The sequence below is a fragment of the Gossypium hirsutum genome, chromosome D05 (assembly GCF_007990345.1).
Source record: "Gossypium hirsutum isolate 1008001.06 chromosome D05, Gossypium_hirsutum_v2.1, whole genome shotgun sequence".
NCBI lineage: Eukaryota > Viridiplantae > Streptophyta > Magnoliopsida > Malvales > Malvaceae > Gossypium > Gossypium hirsutum.
The window spans coordinates 21,580,570-21,600,239 of record NC_053441.1 but is presented as its reverse complement, the minus strand read 5'-3'; the positions used below and the strand labels follow the sequence as shown (position 1 = coordinate 21,600,239).

General features: G+C 34.5%; 1 protein-coding gene across 1 annotated transcript; it reads right to left on the bottom strand.

Annotated features, from left to right (window-relative positions):
* Nucleotides 1-13,379: 13,379 nt before the first annotated feature.
* Nucleotides 13,380-19,169, bottom strand: LOC107942035 (mitogen-activated protein kinase kinase kinase 1). The gene is made up of 9 exons (XM_016875674.2): nt 17,791-19,169; nt 16,523-16,607; nt 16,353-16,415; nt 16,097-16,254; nt 15,540-15,612; nt 15,387-15,446; nt 14,624-14,734; nt 14,060-14,307; nt 13,380-13,856 (listed from the first exon to the last, which is right to left on the bottom strand). Exons 1-8 carry the CDS (start codon nt 18,801-18,803, stop codon nt 14,098-14,100), a joined length of 1,773 nt encoding a protein of 590 aa, XP_016731163.1. The 5' UTR covers nt 18,804-19,169; the 3' UTR covers nt 13,380-13,856; nt 14,060-14,097.
* Between the last annotated feature and the right edge of the window lie 501 nt (nt 19,170-19,670).

Genomic DNA, 19,670 nt, shown 5'->3' with positions numbered 1-19,670 from the left:
GGGCAATTTAACAAACTTTAGAAATAAAAGAAAACTAAGTTTTTTCTTCTCCAGACCTGTTATTTTATTTTGTTTTACTCTATTTTATACATACATATTTTAACGAAAACAAAGTAGAGAAAGAGGGCTTACCGGAGATACCTCACAACTGCGCCGTCGGTGTGTGGTTCTCCGTCGCTGGCCCGGATCTGAAAGGGGGGAGCTACGAGCCTCAGTCTCGGCGCTCGTGGGTGTTCAAAGACCCGGCTTTTCAAATCGCCCGAAGGCTAGGCTCTAAAATCCCCTTTGTCGCTTCGTTGGCCGCCGGTATAGTGGCGGTACGATGGACGGATAAACGGCGGTGTGAAACTCAACCGTCGGAAGGCATGGGGAGGTTTTGAGAGGTTTCTGTAGATTTTTCTTAATAGAGGGAATAAATGAACAAAAAAATAAAAAGATGGTTTAAGTGGAGAGCTGAAACGGCAGTGTGTTGGAACCCACCCTAGACGCAAAACGACGTCGTTTTGGGGGGGGAATCTGCATGTTTAGTTCTTTGGGGTTATTTGTGTAGATAGTCCCTCTTCATTTTTTGTTCTTTTAATCCAGTCCGTTTTTCTTACTTTCTTTCCTTTTTAATTTATCTGCATAATTTGTTTCTTATTTCGTTCTGGCCCATGTCAAAACGAAGCGCATAAGAGACGGGGATATTGCGCAGTCAGTCCTTCTTTCTTCCCAACGCATCCTATTTTGGTCCCTGACGATCTTTTTATTTATTTTACAGTTTGGAACCCCAGATTTTGGTTTGATTTTATTTTCATCCTTTAGTTCATTTAATTTATTTTGTTTAAAAAAAAAATAAAAGGGGAGTTCCTTTAATATTTATTTTAAGTTATATATATATATGTACATATATATATGTATATTTTATTTACCTAATATTTTTCTTATTATTTGTATTACTTGATTTAAGTCATTATATATACATACATGTTTTTTTAATACACATACACGTACATATTTTTTTTATAATTTATAGATATACATACTCGTATACATTTCTTACTATATCTTATAATTTTTATATATATGTACATATTCTTTATTTATTTTAAATATATATTTTTTATATTTCATATTTTCTACATGCATATATATATACTTATATATTTACATATTTTAATTCATATATTTATAAATGTATGTACATACTTACGTCATTTTATTTTTATAATACATATTTATATCTTTTTTGTCTTTATGTAATATATATACACACATGCGCATGTTATTTATATATATGTAATTATGTTTTCATATTTTATAATTCTTATACATACACATATATATACGTATAGACATACATATTTTCATTTTATATATATACCTACATAGTTTTTTCTCGTATTTTTAAATTTTTTAAAATTCATACATACATTTTTAAAATTTTATAATTTTATTCATTTCTTTATTATTATTATTGTTTTACTTTATGTTTATTTATTTATTTATTTATGTGTCCATTATTATTTTTTTAAAAATGTTTTAGTTTTTTTTTATTTTGTTTATTTACTTGTTATTATATATAATTGATTTTTTATATATTTACTTTTGTTATTTTTGCTCGTATTATTTTTACTCGCATTATCGTAATTGTCATTCCGTCACATCAATTTTTACCCAAATTCGTAAAAAACGAAAATTTTGGAAATAAAGGTAATACTCGACACTTGGGATCTTCGAGAGAATTGGGCCCTAACGTGCTGGGTTCTAATTTTCTGTTGAATCTAAATACTCGAGAATGCTCTTTAATAAAAAACATAAATAAAAACTCATTATCGGGATTTCAATATGTTGTGGCCTAACGCATTGGATATGACACGTGGTTTTCTCGATATGAGGATTTTTCGAAAGTAAAGGCAATATTCCGTATTTAGAAAATTCGAGAAAACGTGCCCTAACTTACTGAGCTTCGATTTCTCTCGTTGATTCTAAGTAATCGAATATCCTTTTAAAATTAAAATAAATGAGGTTTAAATAAAAAATGAAGGGCAAGCTTACTCTCAAAAATACGAGGTGTCGTGTCCTAACTTACTGGATGTAGTATCTTGTTACTTCGAGATAAGGAGGCATTTTCCATTTTGATTTATTTGAGTATTTTTAAAATAACACGATATAAGGAAGGATCATATTTTTAAAATTCTTTTCGAGTTTTTAACTTTCGACACAAAGACACAAATTAATCAACTAGGTACCAATTTTGGGCGTATCGAGGGTGCTAATCCTTCCTCGTGCGTAACCGACTCCCGAACCCATTTTTCTGAATTTCGTAGACAAAAATCGTTGTTTTAATAAAATCTAAATCGTTTATTAAAAACAACCATTTTACGAGGTGACCCGATCACACCTCATGAAAAAAGATTGGTGGCGACTCCCATTTTTCGTTTTATTTTCAAAATCCAAGTTGACCCCGTTTTCATCCAAAAAAAATGGTGTCAACAGCTTGGCGACTCCACTGGGGACTATAAGAGAGTCAAGCCACGTGTTGATTATTTCTTGTCTTTTTGTTGAAAGTGGAAAATTTGATTTAAATTTACGATCCTCTCATTGCATCTCTTTTTGTTTTGAGTTATATTTTTTTATCATGTTCTGTATTTTATTTTATACCTCTGCACATTGCATTGCATGACCGTTGGTCACACCTTTTAAGTGGGAGTGAGAAACTATGCCTTCGTGAGGTTTTCACCTCCGCATGGGATAGTGAATCGCTTCCGGGATACATCCGTACCTATGTCTTCGTGAGATTTTCATCTCCGCATGGCCATAGGGAAATGTATTCCCCTGAACTGAACTCGGTCCATATGAGCCTATAATGGGTGAGGATCGAGGAATCTGCTGGTTCAGGTACCCTTACTTTAGAACCAAACCTCATGTAGTGAACCTTAGGAGCCCACCCTAGGTAGAACCACTTCGAACCCCTAGTATTCACCCAAATAGGTGTTCTATTTATTCTTGCTTACTTTTGCTTTGTACTAACATGTTTTCTTTTTGTTATGATTGCATTGCATTTTCATCATAAAAAGAGGTGTTGATTCACGTTCAATTGCTAAATAGAGAGCTTGTCATAAGAAAATGGGTTTCTTGATAAAGTGGATGACGATACGGTTGTCCTAATACGGTCCGAGAAGATATAACAAAAGAAGGATGATAGTTCAGTAGAGGACTATACGACTTTGCCTCGTTGCCTGAAGACTCAAGATGACAAAGATTATTCGAGAACCGCTAAACTTTTTAAAGAGAAGCCAACGAGCATCACAAGGATGAGTGAGTAACGAGTCGCGGCCTGGATCAAGCAAAAAAAAAGAGATAGAAGAGATGTTCCTTTTAAAGAGTTCGTGAGATTTATCTTAACGCTCGAATGAAGAAGAGGATCGAATGTCTCCGCATATGAGGGCAAAGTCGTATATATATATCCGTTTTATGTAAAGAGATTTATTTTCTAGTAAAGTTGTTCTAATAGAATTGAACCAAGAATCAACATCTTTTTTTTTTGCATTCATGCTTCAACATTACATTTCATCGCATGCAATAAATTTCCTAAAATCCAAAAATACGCATTCATGCATCAACACTACGTTTCATTGCATACAGTAAATTTCCTAAAATCCAAAAGTACGTCGAGTTTAGAACTCTAGTACAGAACTAGATGGATGATAAAGAATTGGAATTATTTGAATATATCGATGGTTCGAAAGGTGAAGATGTTTGTGCCTTTGAAGAAGAACTAAAAAAATGAAAAAGCCTATCATGAATTTGTTTCTGCATCCCTAGAGGCATTCAAAACAACTGGACTGTGGAGGAGATTCTTGTAATTTTTAGGGCCATTTCAGAGTAACATTCGGAACGCTCTTATTGCTCTAAGCCTAGGAGCAATAGAAAATCCTTTTGTGAAAAAGGCGTATGTCCACATTTTTTTATTTCAATGAAATGCATCTTTGTGTCTGGTTTTGGCAAATATTCTTTTGTTCCTTCCATTTCATTCAAACTCATACTACACAGATAATTACCCTTTGATTCATTTGTCCTTTGAGTCTTCTTTCGTCCCTAGAATAGGTCTCCAAATATCAATGATATGAGCGACACTACTATTGACTCAGAATCTCCTTTTGAGCAAGATATATGTCTAGGGGAACTTCAAGACTTCGAAGATGATCGAGACTGTAATTTATCTCCTGATTTATTAAGGATGGTAGAGTAAGTCGAAAAGCAAATCCTACCTTACAAAAAAATTAGTTGGAAATTGTGAGCTTATGAGAAGAGAAAAAGGTGAAGATCAGAGCCTGTATCACCGCAGAGACGAAGCGAGATGTCATTGAGTTACTCCAAGAATTCAAAGATGTTTTCACATTATCAAGATATGCTTGAGCTACAAAGACGTATGGACGCCCTTAAGGAAAAGAAGATCTTGGAAGAGGTCTATACGGGTGTCTGAGGAACACATGCATTGATTTTGCAATGGCCAAGTGAATCATGAGATATGGGTACTTCTGGTCCACCATGGAAGGGGATTGCATAAGTTATACCAAGAAACGCCACAAGGGCCAAATTTACGGGGACAAAATTCATGTACCTCCATCTATTCATGTTATGACTTTTCCATGACCTTTCTCTATGTGAGGGCATGGAGGTCATTGGGCTAATCTCGCCAAAAGCTTCTAGCGGTCTTCGAGTCATCTTTGTAGTCATCGATTACTTCATTAGGTGGGTGGAAGCTGCTTCATATGCCAATATCACAAAGCTGACAATCAACAAATTTCTTGAAGAATCATATGTCAATATGAAACGCCAAAAAGGATCATATTAGACAATGCATTGAATTTGAACAACCGCACGACATCAGAAGTTTGCAGTCTGTTCAAGATTAACACCATGCCGCCCAAAATGAACAGTTCAGTGGAGGCAAAAAAAAAGGACAAAAAAAAGACAAAAAAGGTAAAAAAACGAGAAAATAAAAAGCAAAAAAAAACCAAATAAAAGAAAAACCTCTACTGGAGCAACTCAGTTCTCACTAGTATATGGAATAGAGGTAGTTTTACCCATCAAAGTTGATATTTCTACCCTTCAAGTCTTGTCAGAGCTGAATCTGGATGAAGCAAATCCAAACCCGATATGATCAGTTAAATTTGATTGAAGAGGAAAGATTCAAGGTTATCCGTCTTGGTCAAAAGTACCAAAAATAAAATACGCGAGCTCACCAAAAAGTTCGCCCCAGAGACCTGATATCGAAGAATATTCTTGCCATACAAAAGGACTTCAGAAGAAAATGGATGCCGAACTGGAAAGGACCTTATGTGGAAGGCCTTATTTGAAAAAGCGTTGATATTGACAGGATGGATGGCAAGAACCTGCCTAATCTCGAGAATTCTGATTCAAGAAATAAATACTTCACTTGAAAAAAAAACGAAAAGAAAAATGAAAAAATGAAAAAAGAAAAGAAAAAAGAAAAAGAAAAAGGAGAGGCCAAGGTGAAAACCCGCAAAGGGCGCCTTGAGACCAAAGGGTTTTGAATTGAAAACCCATGAATGGGCAGTTCAAATTTTGTTCAAAGGTGGGGCATGCGGTAGTCTTACCCTTTCTGGATTAATAAGAAGGAGAGATGCTACATCTTGGGGCATCAACAAAGCCTTCTAGGACTTCTAAACACATATCAAGTTCAAAAGGGTCCTTAAGAAGTTTGGGGCAGAGAAGCTCATGCTACGATATCTGGGGCACCTATTCCCATTTTATTCATTTTTTGTATTTTTGACAAAATACATCATCTTGATTAATTTATTCTCATTTTGTATTCTAGCAAAATTTGTTATCCTGATTAATGTGTTCATTTAGAGTTTTGCTCTCAACAAATTTTCATCTTATCCATTGTGATAATATTTTCCATCTTATTCATCTCGTATCTCAGCAAAATTTGCTATCTTGATTGATTTGTTTGTTTAGAGCTTTGCTCTCAACAAAATTTTATTTTGTCCATTTTGATAATCTTTTTCAAGCATTTTTCATTGAAATAACGATTAATGGACTGACAATACACACGCAGAAGGAGTTCTGCATATTACTCTGAAAGTTTCTAAATAATACGAGGACCTGAAACAGGACTATTGTTTAGAACTAACCAAACCTAAGGGTTGGAAACATTTGAGAAATGATAGTCTAAATAGCGTCTATTTCTTTGGGTTTTCTGTCAAACTGGCTGAACAAGAAGGCATCAGTGATAGAACCTTGATGAACAATGAGGAATGACAACCTAAGCATTAAAAATGGATCATTCTCATGACATTCTACAAATATAATACATACACATCTAGTTAGGAACATTTGATTCATTCTGATCATGTCATCCTAAACACTAGGCGTAAATAGGTCCTATCTTCCTATATTGGTAGGAAGTGGATCGAAGATTACAGATCTTGCCTTCCTGTATTTGGCAGCGAAGCAGATCAAAGATGGCAGATTTTACCTCCCTGACTACAGTGGAGTACATTGAAGCCGATAACTCTATCTCCCTGTATTTGGCAGTGGAATAGATTGAAGATCGAAGATGGCAGATTTTACCTCCCTGACTACAGGGGAGTACATTGAAGCCGATAACTCTATCTCCCTGCATTTGGCAGTGGAATAGATTGAAGATCAAAGATGGCAGATTTTACCTCCCTGACTACAGTGGAGTACATTGAAGCCGATAACTCTATCTCCCTGCATCTGGCAGTGGAATAGATTGAAGATCAAAGATGGCAGATTTTACCTCCCTGACTACAGTGGAGTACATTGAAGCCGATAACTCTATCTCCCTGTATTTGGCAGTGGAATAGATTGAAGATCAAAGATGGCAGATTTTACCTCCATGTGACTACAGTGGAGTACATTGAAGCCGATAACTCTATCTCCCAGTATTTGGCAGTGGAATAGATTGAAGATTGCAGATCTTGCCTTCCTGTATTTGGCAGCGAAGCAGATCAAAAGATGGCAGATTTTACCTCCCTGACCACAGTGGAGTACACTGAAGCCGATAATTCTATCTCCCTGTATTTGGCAGTGGAATAGATTGAAGATTACAGATCTTGCCTTCCTGTATTTGGCAGCGAAGCAGATCAAAGATGGCAGATTTTACCTCCCTGACCACAGTGGAGTACATTGAAGCCGATAACTCTATCTCCCTGTATTTGGCAGTGGAATAGATTGAAGATTGCAGATCTTGCCTTCCTGTATTTGGCAGCAAAGCAGGTTGAAGACGGCGGATTTTACCTCCCTGATTACAGTGGAGTACATTGAAGCTGATAGTTCTATCTCCCGGGGCAAGAAGTAGATCGAAGATAGCTGATCCTATCTTCCTATATTGGTAGGAAATAGATCGAAGATGCAGATCTTGTCTTCCCATATTGGTGGCGAAGTAGATCGAAGAAAGCAGATCTTGTCTTCATGTATTGGCGTGAAGTAGATCGAAGATAGCTGATCCTATCTTCCTATATTGGTAGGAAATGGATCGAAGATGCAGATCTTGTCTTCCCATATTGGTGGCGAAGTAGATCGCAGAAAGCAGATCTTGTCTTCATGTATTGGCGTGAAGTAGATCGAAGGTAGTAGATCCTATCTTCCTATATTGGTAGGAAGTGGATCGAAGATGCAGATCTTGTCTTCCCATATTGGTGGCGAAGTAGATCGCAGAAAGCAGATCTTGTCTTCATGTATTGGCGTGAAGTAGATCGAAGGTAGCAGATCCTATATTCCTATATTGGTAGGAAGTGGATCGAAGATGCAGATCTTGTCTTCCCATATTGGTGGCGAAGTAGATCGCAGAAAGTAGATCTTGTCTTCATGTATTGGCGTGAAGTAGATCGAAGATAGCAGGTCCTATCTTCCTATATTGATAGGAAGTGGATCGACGATGCAGATCTTGTCTTCCCATACTGGTGGTGAAGTAGATCGAAGAAAGCAGATATTGTCCCTGTATTTGACAGTGGAATAGATTGAGGATTACAGATCTTGCCTTCCTGTATTTGGCAGCGAAGCAGATCGACGATGGCGGATTTTACCCCTCTGACTACAGTGGAGTACATTGAAGCCGATAACTCTATCTCCCTGCATTCAATAGTGGAATAGAGTGAAGATGACAGATCTTATTCCCCTAAGCAGTAGTGGAGCAGACTAAAAACACAAATCTCATCCCCATGAAGTCGTAACAAAGTAGATTGAAGCTACAAGGCGTATCTGAAGTTGCCGTGAAGTGGATCAAAGCAAGAAGACGCAGTGGACTGAAATGAGGTTACTTGAAGAAGATGAGCACCAAAAAGTCAAGACTCGGCAAGACCGGGCAAAATTGGCCCTTTTGATGTCTTTGCTCTATTCTCGTTACACGAAAATGAGCAAAGAGGGGCAGCTGTACGAGCCCATTTTGCCCGGGCCCAGAGCCAAAACAAAAACGAAATAAAAATAAAACATAAACCAAATACATGAAATAAAGTCTAAATTGCAGCCCAAATTTCATAAGGCCCAAACTACCCAAAATTAACCCTAAACCCAAAACAAACATAACCCTAGCCCAAGATTAACCCCATTTTCAGCAAACCTTAGTTTTCTTCCCCAAGCTAGCCGTCGCAAGCTTCCATGCGTGGCCCCCCTCGTCTGCCACGCTCCTCATCCGCCACCATGTCGGCCACCATGCCCCTCAGCCTTGGCCACCACGCCCCACGCGTCTGACATTCCTCCACACCTCTGACACCTGCAAAACGAAGCCACACGCAACAGTACAAGGATCCAAATCATAAAACGACAAAAATAGAAGTTTAGGGGTGGTAAAAGTTTGCTATATAGGCTGAACAAAAGCATTGTAATGTCTTCTCTGGGGGGGCAATTTAACAAACTTTAGAAATAAAAGAAAACTAAGTTTTTTTCTTCTCCAGACCTGTTATTTTATTTTGTTTTACTCTATTTTATACATACATATTTTTAACGAAAACAAAGTAGAGAAAGAGGGCTTACCGGAGATACCTCACAACTGCGCCGTCGGTGTGTGGTTCTCCGTCGCTGGCCCGGATCTGAAAGGGGGGAGCTACGAGCCTCAGTCTCGGCGCTCGTGGGTGTTCAAAGACCCGGCTTTTCAAATCGCCCGAAGGCTAGGCTCTAAAATCCCCTTTGTCGCTTCGTTGGCCGCCGGTATAGTGGCGGTACGATGGACGGATAAACGGCGGTGTGAAACTCAACCGTCGGAAGGCATGGGGAGGTTTTGAGAGGTTTCTGTAGATTTTTCTTAATAGAGGGAATAAATGAACAAAAAAATAAAAAGAGGGTTTAAGTGGAGAGCTGAAACGGCAGTGTGTTGGAACCCACCCTAGACGCAAAACGACGTCGTTTTTGGGGGGGGAATCTGCATGTTTAGTTCTTTGGGGTTATTTGTGTAGATAGTCCCTCTTCATTTTTTGTTCTTTTAATCCAGTCCGTTTTTCTTACTTTCTTTCCTTTTTAATTTATCTGCATAATTTGTTTCTTATTTCGTTCTGGCCCATGTCAAAACGAAGCGCATAAGAGACGGGGATATTGCGCAGTCAGTCCTTCTTTCTTCCCAACGCATCCTATTTTGGTCCCTGACGATCTTTTTATTTATTTTACAGTTTGGAACCCCAGATTTTGGTTTGATTTTATTTTCATCCTTTAGTTCATTTAATTTATTTTTTTTTTAAAAAAATAAAAGGGGAGTTCCTTTAATATTTATTTTAAGTTATATATATATATGTACATATATATATGTATATTTTATTTACCTAATATTTTTCTTATTATTTGTATTACTTGATTTAAGTCATTATATATACATACATGTTTTTTTAATACACATACACGTACATATTTTTTTTTATAATTTATAGATATACATACTCATATACATTTCTTACTATATCTTATAATTTTTATATATATGTACATATTCTTTATTTATTTTAAATATATATTTTTTATATTTCATATTTTCTACATGCATATATATATACTTATATATTTACATATTTTAATTCATATATTTATAAATGTATGTACATACTTACGTCATTTTATTTTTATAATACATATTTATATCTTTTTTGTCTTTATGTAATATATATACACACATGCGCATGTTATTTATATATATGTAATTATGTTTTCATATTTTATAATTCTTATACATACACATATATATACGTATAGACATACATATTTTCATTTTATATATATACCTACATAGTTTTTTCTCGTATTTTTAAATTTTTTAAAATTCATACATACATTTTTAAAATTTTTATAATTTTATTCATTTCTTTATTATTATTATTGTTTTACTTTATGTTTATTTATTTATTTATGTGTCCATTATTATTTTTTTAAAAATGTTTCAGTTTTTTTTTATTTTGTTTATTTACTTGTTATTATATATAATTGATTTTTTATATATTTACTTTTGTTATTTTTGCTCGTATTATTTTTACTCGCATTATCGTAATTGACATTCCGTCACATCAATTTTTACCCAAATTCGTAAAAAAGGAAAATTTTGGAAATAAAGGTAATACTCGACACTTGGGATCTTCGAGAGAATTGGGCCCTAACGTGTTGGGTTCTAATTTTCTGTTGAATCTAAATACTCGAGAATGCTCTTTAATAAAAAACATAAATAAAAACTCATTATCGGGATTTCAATATGTTGTGGCCTAACGCATTGGATATGACACGTGGTTTTCTCGATATGAGGATTTTCGAAAGTAAAGGCAATATTCCGTATTTAGAAAATTCGAGAAAACGTGCCCTAACTTACTGAGCTTCGATTTCTCTCGTTGATTCTAAGTAATCGAATATCCTTTTAAAATTAAAATAAATGAGGTTTAAATAAAAAATGAAGGGCAAGCTTACTCTCAAAAATACGAGGTGTCGTGTCCTAACTTACTGGATGTAGTATCTTGTTACTTCGAGATAAGGAGGCATTTTCCATTTTGATTTATTTGAGTATTTTTAAAATAACACGATATAAGGAGGGATCATATTTTTAAAATTCTTTTCGAGTTTTTAACTTTCGACACAAAGACACAAATTAATCAACTAGGTACCAATTTTGGGCGTATCGAGGGTGCTAATCCTTCCTCGTGCGTAACCGACTCCCGAACCCATTTTTCTGAATTTCGTAGACACAAATCGTTGTTTTAATAAAATCTAAATCGTTTATTAAAAACAACCATTTTACGAGGTGACCCGATCACACCTCATGAAAAAAGATTGGTGGCGACTCCCATTTTTCGTTTTATTTTCAAAATCCAAGTTGACCCCGTTTTCATCCAAAAAAAATGGTGTCAACATTAGTTTTTAAATGGTCTTACATTCTATCAACTAAATAATAAAATTTTACATTTCAACTAAATAATACTCAGTAATGTGTCAAGTAATCTTACGTGTTGTTGATATAATTACCAGAGATAATCTTTACATTCCGTGAACCAAACACACTTAATATATATATATTAATTTTCGAAAGAGTAGTTTTTATTGTTTCTTTATATATGTATTATTAGTATAAAATTAAATTTTTTTTATATACTTCCATCTAAGTTATACTTAAAATCCTTAATTGAGTTGATGTCACAAGTTAATTAACACCAACTCAATTGAAAAAATACTAAAATGAGCATTTTTTTTATAAAATAAAATAAAATAGACTGTTGTTGTTATTATTATCATTATTTTAAGGTGTTCTGTTCTTTTACATTTTTTATATAAAATCAATAAAAAATTCACATAAGATGAGATTTGAATCTGAATTGTTATATAAATTTTAAACCTTCAACTTTATTATTTCAATTAAATATTATTTGATTCTTACATAAATTTCTAATAAATAAATTTATTATATATGTATATTCACCAACCTCGTGAATAGATCATAATTTAATAATTTTTATACAATTAATATTTTAATAAATTTGCTTCAATTTAGTCATGTAATTGTACCATCATGTACATCCAATCGACCTGTTTTTATATCATACTAATTGAGAATTCTTCAAGAATATTCCATTTTATCTCAATTATTTGTCCAAACTAAAATATTTACTTGATATTTGTAAGATTTTAAATAAAAATATTAAATTTAAAAATTAAGTTCATAAAAAATTAAATATTTTAAAAATATGAGTCAGATTTAAATTTTAATATTCAAAACTTTGAGTTTGGCTGAAGTCATTTTTAATTTTATAATGTTGTTTTATATGTAATTTATGTTCAATAAAAATTAGTTTGATGACCTATTTTCAAGTTTAAACCAATCTAACTCAATCCAAATGTCTATTTATAAACTCGTTGAGAGGAGATTGATCTCAAACTTTTAAGGAAGATATTTTTTTCTTTTTTAAAAAAGTAATCTCGCTTAATACAGAATTACTCTTTTCTTAATCAAGCAAACAAAAAAATTATACAATGTCCAGATTTTATTTATACGATAAAAGTTACGATAAAATGTTATCGATTTTATTTTTTGATTCTTTTAAACATTACACCGTTAACTATAAAATATAGAGATTGTGATTGTAATCATAATTTTCCTTTTTCTAATTATTCTATAAATAATTTCGTAGCACTATGATTTTTATTTATAAACGATAAAAAAATAAATTGAGTGTAATAAATTAGTTGAGGAATCATGATGGTGCATTTTGTTATAATCAACCATTACCCATTGATACTAATTTGCAGCTTACACTGGTAGTAAAGAGAATTAAAATCGCAAAATGAGACAATCATAATGCAAATAGAGGTACTCATGGTGGGGCGGATAGATTGAGTCTATTAGATTAAAGTTTTAAATTTGGTTCTAGTCTGTCCAAAAAATAGATTTTTTTTTTGTTTAAATTTGACTTAATTTAAGAAAGTTAAACTCTAGCCCAACCCGGTCTATTCATATTTAATTTTTTTAGATTAGTTTTTATTTAAAAATATTTTTTAAATATAATAAATTAAATACACTTAAAAAACGCTAAAATAAAAAATTTTTAACACATTAAAAATATTTATATTAAACAACACTACCATAAATATAATAAATGTTTTATTATATTAAAAACACAAATAAATATAATAAATATTTGATTATATTAAATAAAAACTTTAAAACTTATATTTTTGGATTAAGTTATTTAGTGGGATAAATTTTTTTTAAGGCCAAACTTGAGCTCAAAATAAAATCTTGCCTAAAGCCTAACCCATAAATTTTATTCAAATTTATTTTTCCAACCTGAAATTTTTTTCCAATCCTTCTCATTTTTAAGGCAAACCTTCAACAGCAGGTCTACATGCAAATAAATATATTATTTATTGTAATAACAATCATAAAGTGACGTAATTCTCGTAATCTCAGTATTAGATATATTCAATACATAGAGCAAACTAGTATTTATTTTTTGCACCAATAATGAGATACATATATACAAACTTTCTAACTGTTACAACAATTTCCCCTACAGCTAATGTTTCACCCAAATCCCAAAAAAAAATCTACAGAAAATAAGGGCTAAATCAAATCCCAGACCTGACAAAACTATAACAAATAATTTTAACATTAAGAGCAGCTCAGCTCTCTACAGCTTCATCGTGGGTTCATGGTCATGGATAGTTAAATCAAATGTCAATGCCATTAGACCATAGCCAAAGCTTCAGAATTGCTTTCTGCCTACCAGGTTTGAGACTCTTTAAGAGTCTCTAGGGGCAAAACTAAAGGTAGCAACATCAGAGCCCGAGGAGGCAAACTTGTCTTCTTCCTCATGACGGACGGAGCTGCATGCAGTAACTAGACTCCGTGAATGTGTAACTTTCTGCACACAAATACAAGAACAAAGCTCTGAATGAAGCTAAACTGATACCGAAAATGTACCATTGTTACCTGATGATATTCAGGTGTCTTAGGATATAGATAGCTAACATGTTATGATAATGAAGGTTCCAGGACAATGTTTCTTCTGAAATCTGACCAAAGGAGCATGTTGCCAACGGATTATGATCAGCAGAAAATGTTTACCTGATTAGTTGTTGCAATTTAGTATCATGGCTAAACATTCATATCCGACGACCAAGATGAGGAGATGCTGAGCCTGAGTGTGTGGGAAAAGACCTCTTCACAAATGGATGCTGCAAGAGTTTAGCAGCAGTTGGACGAGCATCTGGATTTACTTGTAGGCATTGCAAGACAAAATCTCGTGCATCTTTCGACAATGAATCAGGAACCGCAGGTGGCTCACCTCTGCCAATTCTAAACAATGCTTGCATCTGTTTTGAATTACACAAACGATGACATTATTGCACAATAAAGGAGATTATAAAAATTTAAGTCAACAATAACACCTGTAGTATAGCTCTTGTAGAAGGAAATTATTTGAAACAAATAAAATATTCCTCCACACCTTTCTGGACAAAGCTTCATGGTAGGAACCAAATTTCATGCTTTAAAACCCTATAAGCCTTTTTGAAATTTGGACATGACAGCACAGAAATTTCCAGATCTTTTTTTCTTCTTTATTTGGATTTTACATAAACTTAATTGTCAAGTAAACTAATGTTCATATCAGGAAGAAGAGGTACATACATGTTCCAAATAATAGTATGGAATCTGACGTGTTAACATCTCCAACACAGTACAACCAAGGCTCCATATATCAGCAGGAAGTCCATACCCTTGACCCTTCCTATTGACAACCTGTAATTCAACAGCTGAGAATCAGAATTCGGGAGGACTAATCATCACCGGTAGTCTGTCACAAAAACAAAAAACTACTACGTGGAAAAGACGACAAGAATGGTGTGTTTCTAGAAAAAAAAGTACTGGAACCCATCCAACTAGAAACTGAAGACACCATTCAGGTATGATTTAAAAAAAGGGCCAGCAGTGTTTCAGAAAAGGATAGCTGCCATCACCAAAACATTAGCAATTATCCGTCAATGAAAATTCTCTAACCAAATACTACTTAGGAAATTACTAGTGAGCTAAAAGATAAAAGAAGTGTTCACTGTAAACTAAATGTTAAGATCCAGCCAATTGAGTGAAGCCTGAGAAAATTATGATGGATCAGCAAAGAGTGATTCACACCTTTTGTACACTATAATAAATATCTGAAAAGAATTATGTTATCATCCTTTTCATAACTTAGTATTCTGATAAGCTGAATATCTCTAGTATAGAAGAGAAATATTTACCAAGAATGCATGTCATCATTTCCTAATATTCAGTATACCTATGAAGCTAAATATCTCAAGCAGGATCTCCAATACAAAAGAAACTGATATTCTACACAAATCAAACGGCAGCTATTACAGGTTATCATTTCTGAAAGGAAAGAATAGAAGCACACCTCGGGAGCCATCCAGAATGCTGTCCCTTTGCATGATTTAACATCATTAAACTTGGTTGCCTGGAAACAAGCATCAGCACCAACATGAGTTCAACCTGCTTAAAGATAATAAAACAAGAAAGACAATCGAAGTCTTAGGTTTCGGATAAAAACCTTTGCCAACCCAAAATCTGAAAGCTTCACTGACCCACTTGCATCCACCAATATGTTTGCACACTTGATATCCCTGTATCAACATACAAGTAAATGAGCCTTGAGAGGAGAATATTCTAAGTGCATGGAAACTTAGGTAGAGCATAGAAAAAGAACACAATTTTACTTTCAATATCATAACAAGAACAAATGCGCAGGCATCTAACCTTAAGGGAAAAATAAATACAAAATAATAGCAAGTAAAATGCTGAAAAAATCTTCTATGCATACAGATTATGATTCATATTCTCTACTTCAAAAGCCTTCCGAGAGGGAATATGACATATGCATACAGATTATTATTCATTACAACAGATCCCAATAGAGATAAGGACTGAAAACTTCTATCTGTTAAAGTAAAGAAATTTTTATTTTATTTCTCATATGAAGCAATTTGCTGTTAGCAAATACACCTAAAAGAAATACAAATAAAAACTCAGATTTGGCTAGAGAAAACAAACAAAAGTTTTAAGTGGTACATAAATAATTAAGCAGCAACATAAGGTCCCTTTACTTACCTGTGAACCACATTTTGGTCATGAAGATACTTCAATCCATGCAAAATCTGTCTTGTATATGCAGAGACTTGAGAATCTCTGAGATGATACCTCTGATATAGATTTAAAAGGGATCCTTTGGTTACAAGCTCAAGAAAGATGTATAATTTTGACTGATCCTGCAAAGACAATAAAATTAAAAGAAAAAAAATTAAACAACTAAGAAGAAGAACATTTATGAGGTTATCCTATTAAGCTGAGTGTCAAAAAATAGAACCTTATCTGTGCCATAATACTGAACTATGTTTTCATGTTCAAACTGACTTAAAAGAGCAATCTCCTGAAAACGAAAGGAAATAAAGAAATTATATCAGACAGAAACAAGTAGAAGATGGTTATTTCATGAAAATGAACAATTAAAGAAGTAGAAGAGAAAATCTGCCTTACATGTTCAAGTTGGATAATACTTTGTTTCCCCTGACTTCCTTGATCAAGCAATGAAACTTCCTTCACAGCAAAAAAGAACCCATCGCTACAAGGACATGAATAAATAAATATTTAGTAAAGCATGAGTAAAAGAAAAACATCTCTTTCCTAAATAAAAGCAATACATAATCTATTGGACAAGTAGATAACCAATTAATAGCTAATAAGATAAAATGGGCTTTTCCTTGCAATTTTGAAAGTATTTCTAACAGTACTTCATTCAGTCACTCCAAGATGATGTCATTCCATAGGTTTCCAAAATACCAACAATTAGCTTCACATCTCAAAGATCGCAGTGCAATGTGCTTCCCTAGGTTTATTTTTCAACTCTTGAACAATAGGTAACAACTAAATTCATACCAACTAAGTGCTAGCTCAGATGGTATGCATGCTGCTGACAGACTCCTGGAGGTTGTGGGTTCGAGAGGCCTTAGGCACGTAATGTCCTTTTGACATGAGTTAATTACATAATGATTGGGAAGGTTAAGAGTAGATTAGGAGCTTGGAGAAAACAACTAAATTCATCATCTTAAAATCAGCTATAGAACAGGATATCTACAGTTAACCAGTTTCTAACCACATAGGATCATCGGAAGCCATAGACTGGAATCGACAAGCAGAACCCTTCATAAGTCAATAATGGACTTTACCTGTACTCACCATAGAGGAAGGGGTTCATAATCATCCACAATTTGCCCACAAAAATGGCTACATGAGTGTATCAACTACGCAAAACTTCAAGCAGCAAACAAAGCAACACTTAAAGGCTAATGAACCTTAAGGCTAAAATGCGTCAACCCCTTAAAGTTTGAGGCAGAAAAAACACAAGATGTCCAAATATTAGGTATTTATTGGTATTAACGGCATCAATGATATCTACTATCTAGCAATCTTAGGATGCAACCCTGAAACATGTAAAACAGTGCTCCCCAAAGAACTAAGGGAATGGGCGATGGAAACTAGGATGACCAAAGAAAATAAAAACAAATACAAAAGTGCCTTTCTCTGGATGCTTAACTAACACCAAGAACAGCTTTTGACCCTAGATGCTTTCTAATCTCTAAAAGAGCGCCGCCCCAAGCGACAAAATTATGACAATTAGGCATAAGGCAGTTCCCAAACTAATTTGCGCATATCAAAAGATAGATAAATTATCTTGATTAAAAAGAACTAGCTATAAGCATTTAATCAAGCTGGAAATAAAGTTGGGACAGAATTTCATCACTTACTCAGAAATCCCTTCGAAAACTGATCCAAATGATCCACGCCCCAGAAGCTCACCTTTCTCCCAATAAGTAATTGTTCTTTTGAACCTACCGTTAGGGGAAATGTTTGACATAGGTTCTGTGGTAGAACTCGAAGAATCGTCATCATTTGAAGTTATAAACGAGCACGACTCAGAAAGCACTGCAGTCTCTCCGATTCTCATTGAATTATCCTCCTCCTTAGCATTTTCTTCATTACCCCTGTCCTTCTCTCCTTTAACTTCTTCTTCATCGGAAGATGAATGTAAGTGAACCTGAACTGTACACCCTTTATCATCTTCGGGGGCGAAATCCCTAAACAGATCCCAAGTTGAGCAAGCGCTATCCACTACCGGTAGCTTCATCACCGGCGGCGGCTTTAAACCCGGTGGCCTAATCCCTTTAATTCCATAATTCCCTCCTCCATCGACAACATTCGAAACCCAGCATGCTTTTGACTTCAATTCAGTTGAATTAGCAACATCAACCAAGTTTCTATCATCACAGCAGCACTCATTTAACTTCAACTCGGGCGAGTCATCCTCGGTCAAAGCAGAAGCCAAAACCCTATCAGTTAATTCAGAGACTGTTACTTCGGTGCCGTCTTCTAAAATTATCTTGCCTGTCTCTTCCTCAGGACTATCCAGCCGGTTCAATCTGGACCGAGGCAGAAGATCCGACGAGGATCGAATTTTACGGGACTCCCAAGCGGCGGCTGGAATGGAAAAATCTTCAGGACCAGAAAGGCCCAAGGTCCGACAAATAAGGTCGAACTCTCCCTCTGTTCCTTGGATACGGAAGCTGGTTTTATCGGACAAATCGAGCGATCGCGTGATTAGAGAAGAAGATGAAGAGGTATCATCGAGAGACGAAGAAAACGACGCTGCATCGTAGTCGATGTGCTTCGCTGCATTGCGGCGCTCGAGTCTCGGCTTACTCCGGCTCCTCTTCGAATACATCGCGCTTCTACGACTAAAGAATCGAGGTAGGTAATGCATATGCAGCCAAATCCATCTAAAAAAAGCTCTACAATCAAGGTAAATCTAGGGTTTCCAAAAATATCAATTCAGAAGGGAAACGAAACTTTTTATCCTCTTGGCCAACTTTCCAGGGAAAATTCAGGTGAGAAGAATATGGGAGCGGAAAAGAGGCGTGTGGAAGGGAGGGAGAAAGAGAAAAAAAGCTGAAAGAGGAGATAGAAAAGACTGGTAAACGCCGTCGGGAGCGAGAGAGAAAGATAATAAATCAGAGTATACGCGGTGCCACGTGGAAAATGAGAAATGTCAATTTGGAAATATTATATTGTTTGGCTTCCGGAGTGATGGGACCATTATTCCACCTCTGCATCTTCTTCCAACATAACACAACCATGTTTTTATTATTTATTTGATATTTTAAAAAATTATAACAAGTTGTGTTAAATTCTGTTCTCAATGATCCGTACATCTTGTAATGCAAGGAAGCTAACCCTCATCTTTTCAATATAAGCTGCTTTTCTTTATTATTTCAATATAAGAAGATTGAAGTCTGACAACAAATTTCATTACATTATCGGATCCCTTTTTTTGAAGTCAATTTTTTTGGGTTTTTGAAGCTAATTCGTTTCTCCTCAATTTTTCTTCCGTCTTATCTTTTGGTATCCGGATTGACGCCACGTGGCATGATAGGCAAGGTGGAGAACCTTTAAATATTTTCTCCTAGGTTTAATATATATCAAATAAAAAGATTAAGAAAAATAATATGTTACTATGTATCATTAACCATATCTATGTAAAAATATATGGATAGATAAATCGAAATCTTAAATATCAATTATTTTATAATAAAAATTAAAAATCCTATCACACGTGATAAAATACAGATAT